We start from the raw sequence: 17,174 nt of genomic DNA on the forward strand, positions 1-17,174 counted from the left end.
AGACTATCAGTGAGGGTCTGTTAGAGATGAGAGAGAGAGAGAGACTATCAGTGAGGGTCTGTTAGAGATGAGAGAGAGAGACTATCAGTGAGGGTCTGTTAGAGATGAGAGAGAGAGAGACTATCAGTGAGGGTCTGTTAGAGATGAGAGAGAGAGACTATCAGTGAGGGTCTGTTAGAGATGAGAGAGAGAGACTATCAGTGAGGGTCTGTTAGAGATGAGAGAGAGAGAGACTATCAGTGAGGGTCTGTTAGAGATGAGAGAGAGAGAGAGAGACTATCAGTGAGGGTCTGTTAGAGATGAGAGAGAGAGACTATCAGTGAGGGTCTGTTAGAGATGAGAGAGAGAGAGACTATCAGTGAGGGTCTGTTAGAGGAGCAGAGAGAGAGAGAGACTATCAGTGAGTGTCTGTTAGAGATGAGAGAGAGACTATAAGTGAGGGTCTGTTAGAGATGAGAGAGAGACTATCAGTGAGGGCCTGTTAGAGATGAGAGAGAGAGACTATCAGTGAGGGTCTGTTAGAGCTGCTGATCCACAGCTGTGTGATGGGGTGGGGTTGGAAAACAAGCTTTGTTTTTCATTGCAGAGATGCCATGCCTGCCCCCAACAACCCCCCCCCCCCAAAAAAAAACAAAAAAAAACGGTGGAGTGTCTGCTGTTCTTGTCCCGTATGCTGAAAACAGCTGATTTCAACCCGGATATTCAGCTTTCTGAGGGTTGAGACACAAACGTGGGCTTGCTGCAAAGCCGGGATTACCATCACTCACTTCTGCGTACAGCCACAGTCAGATAACAAAGACACGACACCGATCACAAAGACCCATCGGAGGCTCAGCTAGAGACGACCTTGACGCAGGAGAGACAGAGACACACATGACTTCACCCCCTGGTAGTCTGTCTGTAACGTGATGAATAGTTTAGACTGCCGTCTGACTGTCAGTGACCCAGAGGCTGCTGTTTCATCCATTATTAACCGACACCAACTGCCAAAGCATTCCGTAACACTCGCCACCTCCAATGCCAAGAGTTTTATTTGGTATTCGTCCAGCAACAACACTTTGACGAAGCCGTCACCGTTTTAATGCGTGTTTTGGGGGAATTAAAACCCTCTGCGCTATAGTGTGTTGACAATCATTTGGCCGACTTTACTCACCCTCGGGCACTGAATGAGTTAAGAGACGTTAAGAACATGCATTATTAACCCCACCAGGGGCCACAGACCCACATTCCTGTCCCACGACCAGACAAAAACAACTTGACGCTAACTCTCTTGACTAAGTCAGCCTAGATTACCCCCTCTTATAGGCTGTGTTCATGTCTCCTTCATGGAGACCACGGAGACCAGGTTTTCCTGCCCTGTATTGGGAAGCCTGACGCTTATTGAACTGGAACTCTGTCTTCTCTGGTGAAACCAAGAGTCTATACAGTAGCTACGGCCCACACCCTTCAGCATGACAGAAAACGGGGTCATATTGACATTTGAACAGGTTCTGCCCTGTGCAAACATGATTGACATTTACGGCGTTTAGCAGTCGCCTTTATCCAAAGCGACTTACAACAAATACATTTGTCTAAGGTAAGTGAATCATCTGTCCGTCAGTCATCTGTCAAGAAAAAAGTAATCTATGCTAGGACCGGGGGCCATTGGCAGTCGTCCTGCCAGAAGAATTAAGATAACAAATTATTATTATATATATTATTTACAGTAGAGAAACTGTACAGGGGGGTAGCGCTAAATCGTATGGACACATACCTTGCGTGTAGAAATATGTTTGGTTCGTTATGAGACTACGGCGGGACAAATTAGACTATGGAGGGACAAATTAGACTATGGAGGGACACATTTGACTATGGTGGGACAAATGAGACTATGGTGGGACAAATGAGACTATGGTGGGACAAATTAGACTATGGTGGGACAAATTAGACTATGGAGGGACAAATTAGACCACGGTGGGACAAATTAGACTATGGTGGGACAAATTAGACTATGGCAGGACATATCAAGCCTGCAAACTGCGACACTTTAAATGAATGTGCAATAACACTATGTGCAATATGACAACCCTAGGTTCAGAGAATAGGAAATGTTAGAATAGGTATAGCATAGCATAGAGTACAGCACAGTGTCTTACTTGTATAGTATAGTATAGTGGATAGTGTACATAGCCTTTATTTATGTAAACCAGCTCCTTTCCCTTGTTTTTTAGTTTTTTTCTTTCCTAGCACCAGGGGAGCCCCCCCTCCCAAATTTCGTTGTTTGGTACCTGTACTATATCAATGACAATAAAGACCATTCATTCATTCATTCATTCATTCATTAGACTATGGAGGGACATATTAGACTATGGTGGGACAAATTAGACAATGGTGGGACAAATTAGACAATGGCGGGCCGCCACAGTCTAGGTGATTAATGGGAAGAGGAGGCCCCTCCATCTAACATCTCTTTATTGAAATCTCTGTCAGCCCCGAACAGCTTTACAGCAGGCATGGCTTGCACTCAGGTCGAGGGGAGGGAGCTTTTGGGATGAGGGGAGGGAGCTGTTGGGATGAGGGGAGGGAGCTGTTGGGATGAGGGGAGGGAGCTGTTGGGATGGCGTCTGCTGGTCCTAGAGGGTCCTCAGAGGCAGCAGTGTTATCCTGGAGGGCCGTGGAGAGCATCTGGGGTTGATTAATCCTCCTGGCTCCCTCCTCTCCCAGTTACATTAGTTTAGCCCCGTATCAGTGCACTCACCCCCCCTATCTGCTCTCAGGGGCAAGCATGGCTCCCCTGCAGAATGGAGGCATTCATTCAGAGATGAGGGGGTGCGATGTCTCTCTCTATCTCTCTCTCTCTAGTTCTGTCTCTCTCTCTCTCTTCCTCCCCCTCCCCCTCATCCCTCCCCCTACAGAGAGGAAGTGGCGGTGCTCTGTAACGTGTATCCTTTATCGGTCCTGAAACAGCTCACTACCTCTCTGATCCTATCTCATTATCCCAGCCCGTTCCACCCCGTAAAAAACGCCACGATGAAAAATATTGCCCTTTCGCTGATGAATCACCCCCAGCTTGAGGCTCCCCCCCCCACCCCCTCCATCCCCCTTTAACGCATGGCATGCACTCCTCATTCCCATGGCTGCGACCCAGAGCAACGCAACCATCTCCTGAACACCAGCGTTGGCTCTGCTACCTCCCTCCGTACTAACAACCCCCTAAATCCTCCTCACGCTATTCTTCACCGTGTTTTATTTTCCTCATCATGTAGGTCAACCTCAGCCTCCAGACATAAGGGGCACATTTCTCAGGCGCTGTGTGAAGTTGAACACACTAATAAAAATAAAAATCGTAAGTTCAGACGGGGTCACGAGAAATGAGCTAATTACCCGGATTGGAACGAGAGAGGTGTACTGGTTTGAAACTGAAACTGAAAAATAGAATAATAATAAGAAAGTGTTTCTTCCTTCTCCTAGCGTCGTGGCTGCCAATGGCCCCTGGTCCTAGCATAGATTACTTTTTCTTGCGATGACTGATGGTGGTTTGGATAGATGAGTCACTTACTTAGACAAATGTGCTTGTTGTGAGTCGCTTTGGATAAAGCCGTCTGCTAAAATGCCCCAAAAATGTAAATGTAAATGTACAGTACCAGTCCAAACTTTTGACTGGTACTGTAAATCCCAGCCTAAGTCTCCCAGAGCCTTACTGTGTTCTACCAAAGCCTTACTGTGTTATACCAGACTCTTACTGTGTTCTCTCAGAGCCTTACTGTGTTATACCAGACTCTTACTGTGTTCTCTCAGTGCCTTACTGTGTTCTACCAGAGCCTTACTGTGTTCTCTCAGAGCCTTACTGTGTTCTCTCAGAGCCTTACTGTGTTCTCTCAGAGCCTTACTGTGTTCTCTCAGTGCCTTACTGTGTTCTACCAGAGCCTTACTGTGTTCTCTCAGTGCCTTACTGTGTTCTCTCAGAGCCTTACTGTGTTCTACCAGAGCCTTACGGTGTTCTCTCAGAGCCTTACTGTGTTCTCTCAGAGCCTTACTGTGTTCTCTCAGAGCCTTACTGTGTTCTACCAGAGCCTTACTGTGTTCTCTCAGAGCCTTACTGTGTTCTACCAGAGCCTTACTGTGTTCTCTCAGAGCCTTACTGTGTTCTCTCAGAGCCTTACTGTGTTCTCTCAGAGCCTTACTGTGTTCTACCAGAGCCTTACTGTGTTCTCTCAGAGCCTTACTGTGTTCTCTCAGAGCCTTACTGTGTTCTACCAGAGCCTTACTGTGTTCTACCAGAGCCTTACTGTGTTCTCTCAGTGCCTTACTGTGTTCTACCAGAGCCTTACTGTGTTCTACCAGAGCCTTACTGTGTTCTCTCAGAGCCTTACTGTGTTCTCTCAGTGCCTTACTGTGTTCTACCAGAGCCTTACTGTGTTCTACCAGAGCCTTACTGTGTTCTACCAGAGCCTTACTGTGTTCTCTCAGTGCCTTACTGTGTTCTCTCAGAGCCTTACTGTGTTCTCTCAGTGCCTTACTGTGTTCTACCAGAGCCTTACTGTGTTCTACCAGAGCCTTACTGTGTTCTACCAGAGCCTTACTGTGTTCTCTCAGAGCCTTACTGTGTTCTACCAGAGCCTTTCTGTGTTCTACCAGAGCCTTACGGTGTTCTACCAGAGCCTTACTGTGTTCTGCCAGAGCCTTACTGTGTTCTGCCAGAGCCTTACTGTGTTCTCTCAGTGCCTTACGGTGTTCTCTCAGTGCCTTACTGTGTTCTCTCAGAGCCTTACTGTGTTCTCTCAGTGCCTTACTGTGTTCTACCAGAGCCTTACTGTGTTCTCTCAGAGCCTTACTGTGTTCTACCAGAGCCTTACTGTGTTCTCTCAGTGCCTTACTGTGTTCTACCAGAGCCTTACTGTGTTCTACCAGAGCCTTACTGTGTTCTACCAGAGCCTTACTGTGTTCTACCAGAGCCTTACTGTGTTCTGCCAGAGCCTTACTGTGTTCTCTCAGTGCCTTACTGTGTTCTACCAGAGCCTTACTGTGTTCTCTCAGAGCCTTACTGTGTTCTACCAGAGCCTTACTGTGTTCTACCAGAGCCTTACTGTGTTCTCTCAGAGCCTTACTGTGTTCTCTCAGTGCCTTACTGTGTTCTCTCAGAGCCTTACGGTGTTCTCTCAGAGCCTTTCTGTGTTCTGCCAGAGCCTTACTGTGTTCTCTCAGTGCCTTACTGTGTTCTGCCAGAGCCTTACTGTGTTCTACCAAAGCCTTACAATGTTCTACCAGAGCCTTACTGTGTTCTACCAGAGCCTTACGGTGTTCTACCAGAGCCTTACTGTGTTCTACCTAGGGGTGCAACGGTTCAGTTGGCCTACGGTTCGGTACGGTTCGGTATTTTGGGTCACGGTTTTCGGTACGGTTCGGTTCAGAAACAAACGTTCCAGACCAACTCGACCTCTGACCAAAGGCCGCGTTCGAGGCATTCACGTGGACGCTCCGGCGCTCTCAGAGCTAATTTACAAACGCGGCCAAATTGATCTTCTCGCCATAAAGCTTAAGCGTACAGTGGGCTTCCTGTATAGATTTAAATCTTGCTTTTCCTTGGCTTCCAGAAAACGTCTTGTCTCCGCCCTTTTCCTTTCACAATTGGATTATGGTGATACAGTATATAGGTTTGCTTCTCTGTCCACTTTATCCAAGCTAGACCCCCTGTATCATTCGGTTCTAAGATACATCACCAATAGTGCCTTCAGGACCCATCACTGTACACTGTATAGTCTGGTTGGATGGCCATCTCTTTCTGTCAGAAGGCTCCAACACTGGTACACTCTTGTGTTTAAAATCATCTCTGGCTTCTTACCGAATTATCTGGGCCTGACGTTCATCCCTATACCGAGTGGCTCGGGTCTCAGGTCTCGTAGATGGCTACAATACAAGGTGCCACTTATCATGAACAATGTTGGAAGGGCAAGCTTGTCTTATTATGGCCCTTGGTCTTGGAATGACCTACAGACTACTTTTAAATTAGAGGCCCTTATTTCCATAAGTATCTTAAAGCGTAGATTAAAGGATGTGGTCACCGCTCGCTGTACCTGCTTTGGTTAGACTTCTCAATGTTTTAATCACCTTGTAAATACCCCTACCATTGTTTGTCTATTGTATTGTTGCCACTGTCTTATGTCCTGTCTTGTTATCTGAACAGTTTTTTTAAGCTACTATTTTGACCCTGTCTTGGCCAGGTCTCTCTTGTAAAAGAGGTTTTAATCTCAATGTGACTTCCTGGTAAAATAAAGGTAAAAAAAAAATAAAAAAAAAATAAAAAATACGAAAACGAAAACCGAAAACCGTCACGGTTCACTAGTGAATTGAGCCGTGGAACGCAAACCGCACCGTCCGTAAAAAAACCGAGAACCGTTGCACCCCTAGTTCTACCAGAGCCTTACTGTGTTCTACCAGAGCCTTACGGTGTTCTCTCAGAGCCTTACTGTGTTCTGCCAGAGCCTTACGGTGTTCTCTCAGAGCCTTACTGTGTTCTACCAGAGCCTTACTGTGTTCTACCAGAGCCTTACGGTGTTCTCTCAGAGCCTTACTGTGTTCTGCCAGAGCCTTACGGTGTTCTCTCAGAGCCTTACTGTGTTCTACCAGAGCCTTACTGTGTTCTCAAGCAGAAGGCTAAGGAGCCTCAGGAGAGCGGTGATTCATCAGTGGAAGCGGTAGGAGAAATGGAGCTACGCGATGGATGGGGGCCGTCACATCTGTTGGTGACAGGGATGTGAACCACCACAGCTCTATCTGCTAAACCTCAGTTGCCACTTCGGCCAAGTTCCGACCAGGGCCCGAGAAGGGGGTAGTGGTGGCCTAGTGGATAGTGAGTTGGACATGAGTCCATGAGTTCCAAGTCCCATCTGTGGAACACCACCACCACTAGTGTGACTCCAGAGAGACTGTCCCTGGGAGCTCTAATTGTAAGTCGCTTTGGATTAAAAGCGTCTGGCTAAATGGTTGAAATGAAATGTAAAGAAGGTCCTGCTAGCTAGCTAGCTAGCTGCTAGATCGGCTAAAACTCCACAAGTTTCGTCCAGATGGAAAAACCTACGAGGTTGTCATTCTCGGCGACAACAATTCTTTAAAAAAAAGAAAAAGGACAATGCTTGTATACAGTCAGTTCTAAAATGTTCTGACCAATCAACTACCACGTCTGTTGCTTCGATTGCATACGTTACTTCGTTTACATGAAGGACTGTGAGAACGCAAATCAGAGAAATAATTTATGCAACAATGTTGCAAACTCATCCACTCCGCTCCGGGTCTCGATTCAGACTTTCATGTGAGAACATGACCTTAGTCAAGGGCACACTAGCGGTGGGATTTGAACTCATGACCCTCTGATCACAAAGTCCAACTCACTATCCACTAGGGCCACCACTATCCCACTACTATAGCTACTAGGACTGGCGTAGTCGCTAGGCTGTAAGTGGAGCGTCTGTGAATAAAACAAGGCCTGTGTTGTGGTCAGATAACGATCTGTGTCCCAAACAGAACAACCCAAACCGGCGCTATGGCTAGGCGGGCATAGCACGGTGCACTCACTCACTCACTCACTCACTCACTCACTCACTCACTCACTCACTCACTCACTCACTCACTCGCTCGCACACACACACACACACACACACACACACACACACACACACCCGGGTGGGTGAAACGAAAGACATGTAGGTCACGGAGACGGTACTTCCTGTAGTGTAGCATGACACAGGGTTAGCCTAGCGAGCGCCTGCTCTGCCGTTGGTCTGCCGTCGCATCAGCGCGTCTCTGTACGATGGGTGGTGAGGATGGGGGGGGGGGGTCATGGCAGCCCACAGCGTTTACCTTCTCCCTCTCAGCCCCCCCCCCCCCCCTCCCCCAAACACACGCACACACGGGTACCTGCTCCTCTCTTATCTGTCCTGCTATCTCAGCCTCTGCTATCTGCCGGTGTGGTCTGTGGTCTGAGAGAACAGGAGCCAACTGTGTCGCTCCAGAGTTCGTAACCAGCCCACCGCCTCCCCCCATCCTCCGTATATCAGCTGTGGCTCAGACAGACACGGTGTGGGGTGTGGGGGGGGGGGGGGGGGGGGGCGGAACAGAAGAGGGCGCTGGGGAGGTGGAACAGAAAGAGTGGAGAGAGGAGGGGAACAGAAAGGGGGGAGAGAGGGGGAGGCAGGAGGGGAAGGTAGTCAAGGTAGGATACGGTGCTGGAGATAACCGATCTCCTGACGCCTGCTCACTCCCACGGCACCACAACACAGGGGGGGGGGCCCTTATCTGAGAGGAGAGGGGGAGGGAGGGAGGGAGGGGGGGAGAGGGGGGAGTCAACGTGCGATGCTGCTGGCTCTGAGATGTAGGGATAAGACTGGAGAAACTGGGACACACACACACACACACACACACACCTACTGTTGTTGTTTAGGATCACTCTCTTATTGACAGTGCTTCAGAACTGAGTTGTCAGGCTGTGTTGAGACTAACCAGGATAATAAAGATTAAATTAATTTAAAAAAAATAACATATATATAAAAACAAATAGGATTGGGCGATATCCACATTTTCAGATTCATGATATTACCATCATATCAATATCACGATGATATGATTCCTCGCTGAGTCTTGTTTATCTTGTTTATTTGTCGTTGCGTTCATTACATTCAGCTCAACAATAGTTAGAATACAATTTCTCTACTGTGAATATAAAAAAAAGTAATTCTTCCATCTTCTAGCATTGTAACTGCCAATGGCCCCTGGTCCGAGCATAGATTACTGTTTCTTATGATGACTGATGGATAGATGATTCACTGACTTAGACAAATGTATTTGTTGTAAGTCGCTTTGGATAAAGGCGTCCGCTAGATGTCTCAAATGGAAATGTAACGAGGAAAAAAATGGATCAAGTGGAAATAATAACAATAATAAAACAGTCAAAAAATAATCAAATACAGGAACATTTTGTTTGTTCCATATACTCCAAACATATTAACATGCGGGCCCCGACCCTCACCACAGCAGCCCCTCTCTGTCCACAGACCGCCTGACAGTCATTTACATTTACATTTTTGACAATTACCAGACGCCTTAATCCAAAATCAGTATTAGTGAATCATCTATCCATCAGTCTGAGCAAGACTCAGTGATCTGCACTCGGGCCTGGGGCAGTCACAATGGTAGGAGAAGGAGGAACGATCAAGATTTTTCTTTTTCTTTTTTGAAGATTTATTTACAGTAGAGAAACTGTACAGTTAAGGTGTAGCCTGAAGAGATGGAGGTCTTTAGGAGGGACAGTTAAGGTGTAGCCTGAAGAGATGGAGGTCTTTAGGAGGGACAGTAGGTGTAGCCTGAAGAGATGGAGGTCTTTAGGAGGTATAGTTAAGGTGTAGCCTGAAGAGATGGAGGTCTTTAGGAGGGACAGTTAAGGTGTAGCCTGAAGAGATGGAGGTCTTTAGGAGGGACAGTTAAGGTGTAGTCTGACGAGATGGAGGTCTTTAGGAGGGACAGTTAAGGTGGAGCCTGAAGAGATGGAGGTCTTTAGGAGGGACAGTTAAGGTGGAGCCTGAAGAGATGGAGGTCTTTAGGAGGGACAGTTAAGGTGTAGTCTGAAGAGATGGGTCTTTAGGAGGGACAGTTAAGGTGTAGTCTGAAGAGATGGAGGTCTTTAGGAGGGACAGTTAAGGTGTAGTCTGAAGAGATGGAGGTCTTTAGGAGGGACAGTTAAGGTGTAGCCTGAACAGTTGGAGGTCTTTAGGAGGGACAGTTAAGGTGTAGCCTGAAGAGATGGAGGTCTTTAGGAGGGACAGTTAAGGTGTAGCCTGAAGAGTTGGAGGTCTTTAGGAGGGACAGTTAAGGTGTAGCCTGAAGAGATGGAGGTCTTTAGGAGGGACAGTTAAGGTGTAGCCTGAAGAGTTGGAGGTCTTTAGGAGAGACAGTTAAGGTGTAGCCTGAAGAGATGGAGGTCTTTAGGAAGGACAGTTAAGATGTAGCCTGAAGAGATGGAGGTCTTTAGGAGGGACAGTTAAGGTGTAGTCTGAAGAGATGGACGTCTTTAGGAGGGACAGTTAAGGTGTAGCCTGAAGAGATGGACGTCAGACAGTTAAGGTGTAGCCTGAAGAGATGGACGTCTTTAGGAGGGACAGTTAAGGTGTAGCCTGAAGAGATGGACGTCTTTAGGAGGGACAGTTAAGGTGTAGCCTGAAGAGATGGACGTCTTTAGGAGGGACAGTTAAGGTGTAGCCTGAAGAGATGGACGTCTTTAGGAGGGACAGTTAAGGTGTAGCCTGAAGGGATGGAGGTCTTTAGGAGGGACAGTTAAGGTGTAGCCTGAAGAGATGGTCTGCAATCTATGGTGGAAGATACATGTGGCTTAATTACACTGGATGAGTCACTGTGTGTGTGCGTGCGTGCGTGCGTGACTCATCTTATCCACTCATCCACGGTGTGCGCGTGCGCGTGCACGTGCGTGTGTGTTCGGTGCGTGCGTGTGTGTTCTCAGTGTACCTCAGTGACTCCACCACCATGGAAGACCATCCAGTGCAAGGTGCTCCCATGCATTAAAAACATGCAATTAGACAATTTACTGTGCCAGCCCTACTGTGTGTGTGTGTGTGTGTGTGTGTGTGTGTGTGTGTGTGTGTGTGTGTGTGTGTGTGTGTGTGTGTGTGTGTGTGTGTGTGTGTGTGTGTGTGTGTGTGTGTGTGTGTGTGTGTGTGTGTGTGTGTGTGTGTGTGTGTGTGTGTGTGTGTGTGTGTGTGTGTGTGTGTGTGTGTGTGTGTGTGTTTAGAGGACGGGGCTCTAGAGGACCCGCTGGTACAAATAAGTACTTAAGTTAGCGGAGCGGCCCAACAGCACAATCTGCTAATCACTCTCAAGGGTGAGGCACTCAGAGAGGGAGGGAGGGAGGGAGGGAGGGAGGGAGGGAGAGTAAAGAAAAGAGAGACTGTGCAGGGGTTTTATCAAGAGAGGAGGAGAGGAGTTAAGAGGGTGAGGAGAGCTCAAAACACCACTACCAGGGTAAACCTCCCATCTGTGTCCCCTGGTCTGTCCCTGGTTTGTCCCTGGTCTGTCTCTGGCTTGGTCTGTCCCTGGTCTGTCCCTGGTGAAATAACCGTTAGAACCATTAAACCATTAATGGTTGTCCCCCGCGCTGCCAGATTGAAAACCAAAGGTGATCGACCATTCCAAACCGTGGCTCCCAAACTTTGGAATTGCTCTTCCCTTGGAACTTACATCAGCGGTCTCGGTCGAAGCATTTCAAAAACAGCTCAAGACTGTCCTGTACAGACAGGCCTTTGGCTAACCCCAAAAGCCTGTCTTTTTGTGTCTTGTTATTATTTATTGTACACTTGTTATTTGTTTTTTGTTTTTATTTTCACTTGTTTACCTATTTCTTTTAACCTGCTTTTGCTTTTAATTATGTTTTTATAGCCTATGTAAAGCACTTTGTGACCGCTGGTCTGTGATAGGTGCTATATAAAGAAACGTTACTTACTTACTTACTTACTTACTTACTTAAATAGGGTTTACTGGTTTCTCCTGCTGTTGTTGTTGTTAATGTGTGTCAAATAAAGTGTGTGAGTTTAACAGAAAGTGTGTGTGTGTGTGTGTCCTCAGAGAGACCTAGACGCCACCGCCACGCAGCTGGCCAACCGGCAGGATGAGAGTGAGACGTCCAGGAAGAAACTCATCGACCAGAGCCGCGAGTTCAAGAAGAACACTCCAGAGGTGAGACCCACACACACACAAACAGAGACAGACACACACACACACACACACACACACACACACACACACACAAACAGACACACACACACACAAACAGAGACAGACATACACACACACACACACACACACACACACTCACACACACCATCTTACAGGCCACACACACACACACACACACACACACACGCTCTCACACACACACACACACACACACACTCACATACACCATCTTACTCTGCCTTACAGGCCACACACACACACACACACACACACACACACACACACACACACACACACACAGATACGTCGACAGACACTCAGATGAACTTGTTCCCACCGCCTCCCTGTTCCTCTAAGACAGCGGTCGGGAACCTATGGCTCACGAGCCATATATGGCTCTTCCGGTGACGGCATATGGCTCCCAGACAATTGGGGACTGATTTTAAAATACTTGTGATATTGCGTAATAATACTGTGTAATTTTTAGGGGTGTAACGGATCACCTAACTCACGGATCGGATCGTGTCACGGATTTTGAGTCACGGATCGGATCATTTTTCGGATCAACACAAAACTTTTTTTATTTTTTATAAAAACAACATTTTCCTTGAATTCTGTAAAAACACCACTTTTAATGTGTGAAACAAAAAAACAACATTCAAGATGTCAAAACTGATATATATATCACATATATATATAACATCTATACATAACAACATATATATATATATAACAACATATATATATAACATCACTGCTGCAATCTGGTTGCCAAGTGAAACCTAACTTTACCTAAATAATAAAGTGAAATCCTTTAAACATGGTAAGAAAAAAAAGTAAATAAAGCAAAGCAGCCTCAAGCTTATAACTTCATATTCATTTTCAAAAATATGAGGATGTCCACATTGTCTGGGGAGAGGGCAGACCTATTTGCAGTCACTATGTCTCCTGCTGTGGAGAACACCCTCTCGCTAGGAACTGAAGTAGCCGGCACAGCCAGGTAGCGTCTTGCCATCATGGCAACGTGAGGGTACACACCGTAACTTTCTTATCGACCTCCCTCCTTCCATCATTATTATAAGTAACAGGGAAGCCAAAGTGCTCCCATACATGTGATTTCAATCACGAGGGAGGCCTTTCCAGTTCGCCAACGTTGCTAGCACTCGCCATGATACTTGTTGCTGTGGATTCCCAGCTTCACGTGGAGTGAGTACGTAACAGAGTACTTTTTTTGTGTGTTTACACAATCACCCAGGCTGCTTAGTGGGTGATATGACGTGATATATGTGGGACAGAGATGAGTGAATGAATGTTGTTGTCAACTCAGTACGCATGCAGAGAGTGAGAATAAAGCGCACATGATTGTTTTTCTACCGGTTACATTTGAATGAATGAATGGTCTTTATTGTCATTGCTACAGTACAGGTACCAAACAACGAAATTTAGGAGGGGTGGCTCCCCTGGTGAAAAAAAAAAAAAAAAAAAAAAAAAATTCTATTGATCCGCGGTACACATGCGTTCCGAACCGTGGAGGGCGATCCGAACGGATCACGGATTATCCGTGATCCGTTACACCCCTAGTAATTTTAAAGTAAACAGAAATTAGTTTTGAAGTAAAATTTCACGGGACTCTTCACGGGACCCATGACCCGTGACCCGTGTGTCGGGTCGGGAACCAATGTCTCGCAAGAGTGTCAGAGGTCGTTGTAAAGGTGAATAAATAAAAAACAATTTGATCAGATAGTGAACTAGCTTATACGCTTCAACCCTTGTAACGAGAAAGATGGCAAAAAGAAAAAAAGACGATGATTACCGTGCATTCCAGGCTGCGTGGACAGAGGAATTTGCATTTGTGGAGATCGCAGGATCTGCGGTATGTCTAATATGCAATGATAAAATTGCATCGATGAAACGGTCAAATATAAAGCGGCACTTCGATACGCATCATGCTTCATTTGCATCGAAATATCCAGCGGGGGACAGCAGGAAAAAGGCATGCGAGGAGCTACAGCGGAGAGTGCAGACGAGTCAACAGCAACTGCGTGGGTGGACCAAGCAAGGTGACGGGAATTCCGCTAGCTTTGCGGGTGCTTTGGCAATAGTCAGGAATGGAAAGCCATTCCCAGATGGCGAGTATGCCAAAACATTCATGCTTGATGTGGCCAATGAACTGTTTGATGACTTCCCAAATAAAGACAAGATAATCAAACAAATAAAAGACATGCCTCTGTCAGCAAGAACTGTTCACGATCGTAGCATCATGATGGCAAATCAAGTTGAGGAAACACAAATTAAGGACAAACGCCGGGACATACTTTTCTCTCGCGTTAGATGAGTCAACAGATGTTAGCCATCTATCTCAGTTCAGTATATTTGCCAGGTATGCTGCAGGTGACACACTGCGTGAGGAAAGCTTGGCTGTTTTGCCAATGAAAGGGACAACCAGAGGAGAGGATTTATTCACGTCTTTCATGGAGTTTGCTAAAGAAAAAAAACTGCAGATGGATAAACTTATTTCTGTCTGTACTGATGGTGCACCCTGTATGTTGGGGAAGAACAAAGGATTTGTAGCGCTTCTCCGTGAACATGAAAAGAGAGCCATCCTATGTTTTCATTGCATCCTGCACCAGGAGGCGCTTTGCGCTCAGACGTGTGGCCAGGAGCTAGGTGAGGTGATGTCGCTGGTCATTCGAGTGGTCAACTTAATTGTTGCCCGAGCTTTAAATGATCGCCAGTTTAAAGCTCTGTTAGAAGAAGTTGGGAATCATTATCCCAGTCTGCTTTTACACAGCAACGTGCGTTGGTTGTCAAGGGGAAAGGTGCTCAGCCGTTTTGCAGCTTGCCTGAGTGAAATCCGGACTTTTCTTCAAATGAAAGGCGTCAAGCATCCTGAGCTAGACAACACTGACTGGCTCCTGCAGTTTCACTATCTCGTGGACATAACAGGCCATCTGAACCAGCTCAATGTGAAAATGCAAGGTATTGGAAATACAATCTCATCTCTTCAACAAGCAGTGTTTGCATTTGAAAGCAAGCTGGAAGTCTTTCTCAGGGACATTGAAACAGGTCGTCTTCTGCACTTTGTAACTGCAACAATTTAGAGATGCATGCTTAGCAAGTGACTCCACTCAACATCTGGATCTCCAGCAGCTAGCTGGCTTTACGTCCAATCTCCTGCAGTCATTCAAAGCACGTTTTGGAGAATTTCGTGCGCGCACTGGTCTTTTCAAGTTCATCACTCATCCACATGAGTGTGCAGTGGACAAAATCGACCTGACATGCATCCCTGGGGTCTCTATGGGAGACTTTGAGCTGGAAGTTGCTGACCTGAAGGCATCAGACATGTGGATGAGTAAGTTCAAGACACTTAATGGAGAGTTGGAAAGTCTTGCGCGACAGCGAGCAGAGCTGGCGAGGGAACACAAGTGGACAGAAATGAAAAAACTTCAACCTGAAGACCAGCTGATTCTGAAAACTTGGAACGAGCTTCCTGTGACATACCACACAATGCAGCGTGTTAGTATTGCCGTATTGACCATGTTTGGCTCTACATTAGGGATGGACGGTTTTTCGGTTAAACCGAAAACCGGGGTTTATAAAAATAGAAACGGTTTTTTATCAAAACCGTCTGAAACCGGATTTTTTTTTTTTTTTTTTTTTTTTTTTTGAAGAATAAAATAGAATAAGAATAAAACTGGAACATGTCACATGTTTGTCGTGTGTGAAAATAACAATGATACAGTCTGAATCTGCCGCGCAATGAGTGAGAGGTTTGGTCAGTTGTGAAGAATAACTGAGGATTAATATCTAATTGGGATTATATTTAAGGGTAACGAATCACTCTATGGGAAAGATAGTTGCCTTCAGTTATTGGTAGATAGGAAAGGTTTTTTACAATTACTCGCTTACATTTAATAAGATCATTTTCGCTGCTCTCTGTAAAGCACATTGGGTCACTTTTGTGAGAAATGCGCTATAGAAATAAAATGTGATTTGATTTGATATCAATCAATCAAACTTTATTTATGTTCTATAGCACAAATCATGCATTGAATGTAACTCCAAGTGCAGTATTTACTAAACCACAATATAATAAAACAAGAGCTATACGGATCAAGAGTGTTTGTGCACAGCGCCACTGTGTGTGAAGGCGCTACTGAAAGTGATGACAGAACGCATGTCTCAGAAGATACGCGGTCACTTAGTGACGCAAAGGTAGTTCTGTATTTATCTCTATCTGTATTAGTACATTTATTTTGAAAGCTCTATTTTGACAGCTCTACCATGGGCACTTTTATTTTGATGGGGCATTCTTTGTTGACTGACTTACGACAGTTCAGGACGAGTCAGTCTCGCGGCATGTGGTTTTTATGAAAAGCTTTAAGTATGTTCACTGCATAATTCTAAGTCTAATATTCAGTGATTATTGAGCAGTATTCAAATATTTAAATACATTGAGCAGCAGCTGAAACTTTGTCTAAGAACCAAGATATTGAGAAAGCAGTTCATTCAATGAAGACGCTGTTCCAAGAGATGATCTTCCGTGCAGGCGTGCACCCTGGATCAGCGGAGCTGGTGTGTTAAGTGTTCATGTGTTTTCATGTATGGTGTAGCTTACAAAAGTCTGCCTTTCCACTTATATTTGTGAAACTAAGTAGCCTAAATGTGTTGCGACTGTGCTTACGGTGTTTTAATGGTGTTCGACATGAGTGTATTGTAGCAGTAGGGCTCAATTATTTGAAATTGGCGCTCTTTCAAAAAAAAAAAAAAAAAAAAAACTTTTTTTTTTTTTTTTTTTTACTGTATTTTTCGGTTAACCGGAAAACCGCGGTTTTACTCTCTGACGGTTTTTCGGTTTCAATAATTGGAAACCGTCCATCCCTACTCTACATATGTATGTGAGCAGTCATTCTCGCATATGAGGAACATTAAGACCAACCTACGCTCACGTTTAACTGATGGTAGCCTCAACGCCTGCATGAAGCTCAACCTCACCACGTATGAACCAGACTACAAGGACATCAGCAAAACCATGCAGCACCAAAAATCGCATTAAAAGTAAGACATATTTAATTTATTATATGTTAAAAATACTATATGGCTCTCAGTGAAATACATTTAGAAATATTTGGCTTTTATGGCTCTCCCAGTCAAAAAGGTTCCCGACCCCTGCTCTAAGACGACGGCAGCGTCAGAACCTCCTGTAGTCTGACAGGCCTCACCGTGTTCTCCCTCCTCATGAATATGGACCAGCTCATTACACACCTCCTCATGAATATGGACCAGCTCATTACACAGGTCTGAGAGCAGCTGGGATGAACATGTAGACACACACACACACACCGTAGTTCCTGAAATAGTGTTCCATTTCCCTCCCTCAAATCCTAAAGAGACACACAACACAAATCCCCCCCCCCTCCCCCCTCCCCCCTCCCCCACAACCCAAGAGTCGACTATTT

At 45.7% G+C, this 17,174-nt stretch overlaps 1 protein-coding gene across 1 annotated transcript in view; it reads left to right on the forward strand.

Moving 5' to 3' along the window:
- Positions 1 to 17,174, forward strand: part of cux1b (cut-like homeobox 1b) — a 134,018-nt gene that overhangs the window by 23,114 nt on the left and 93,730 nt on the right. The window contains 1 exon segment of the mRNA XM_080532511.1: positions 11,605 to 11,715. Within this exon segment, the coding sequence (XP_080388637.1) occupies positions 11,605 to 11,715 (111 nt within the window).

The sequence above is a fragment of the Nansenia antarctica genome, assembly GCF_963989245.1.
Source record: "Nansenia antarctica genome assembly, chromosome: 5".
Classification (NCBI taxonomy): domain Eukaryota; kingdom Metazoa; phylum Chordata; class Actinopteri; order Argentiniformes; family Microstomatidae; genus Nansenia; species Nansenia antarctica.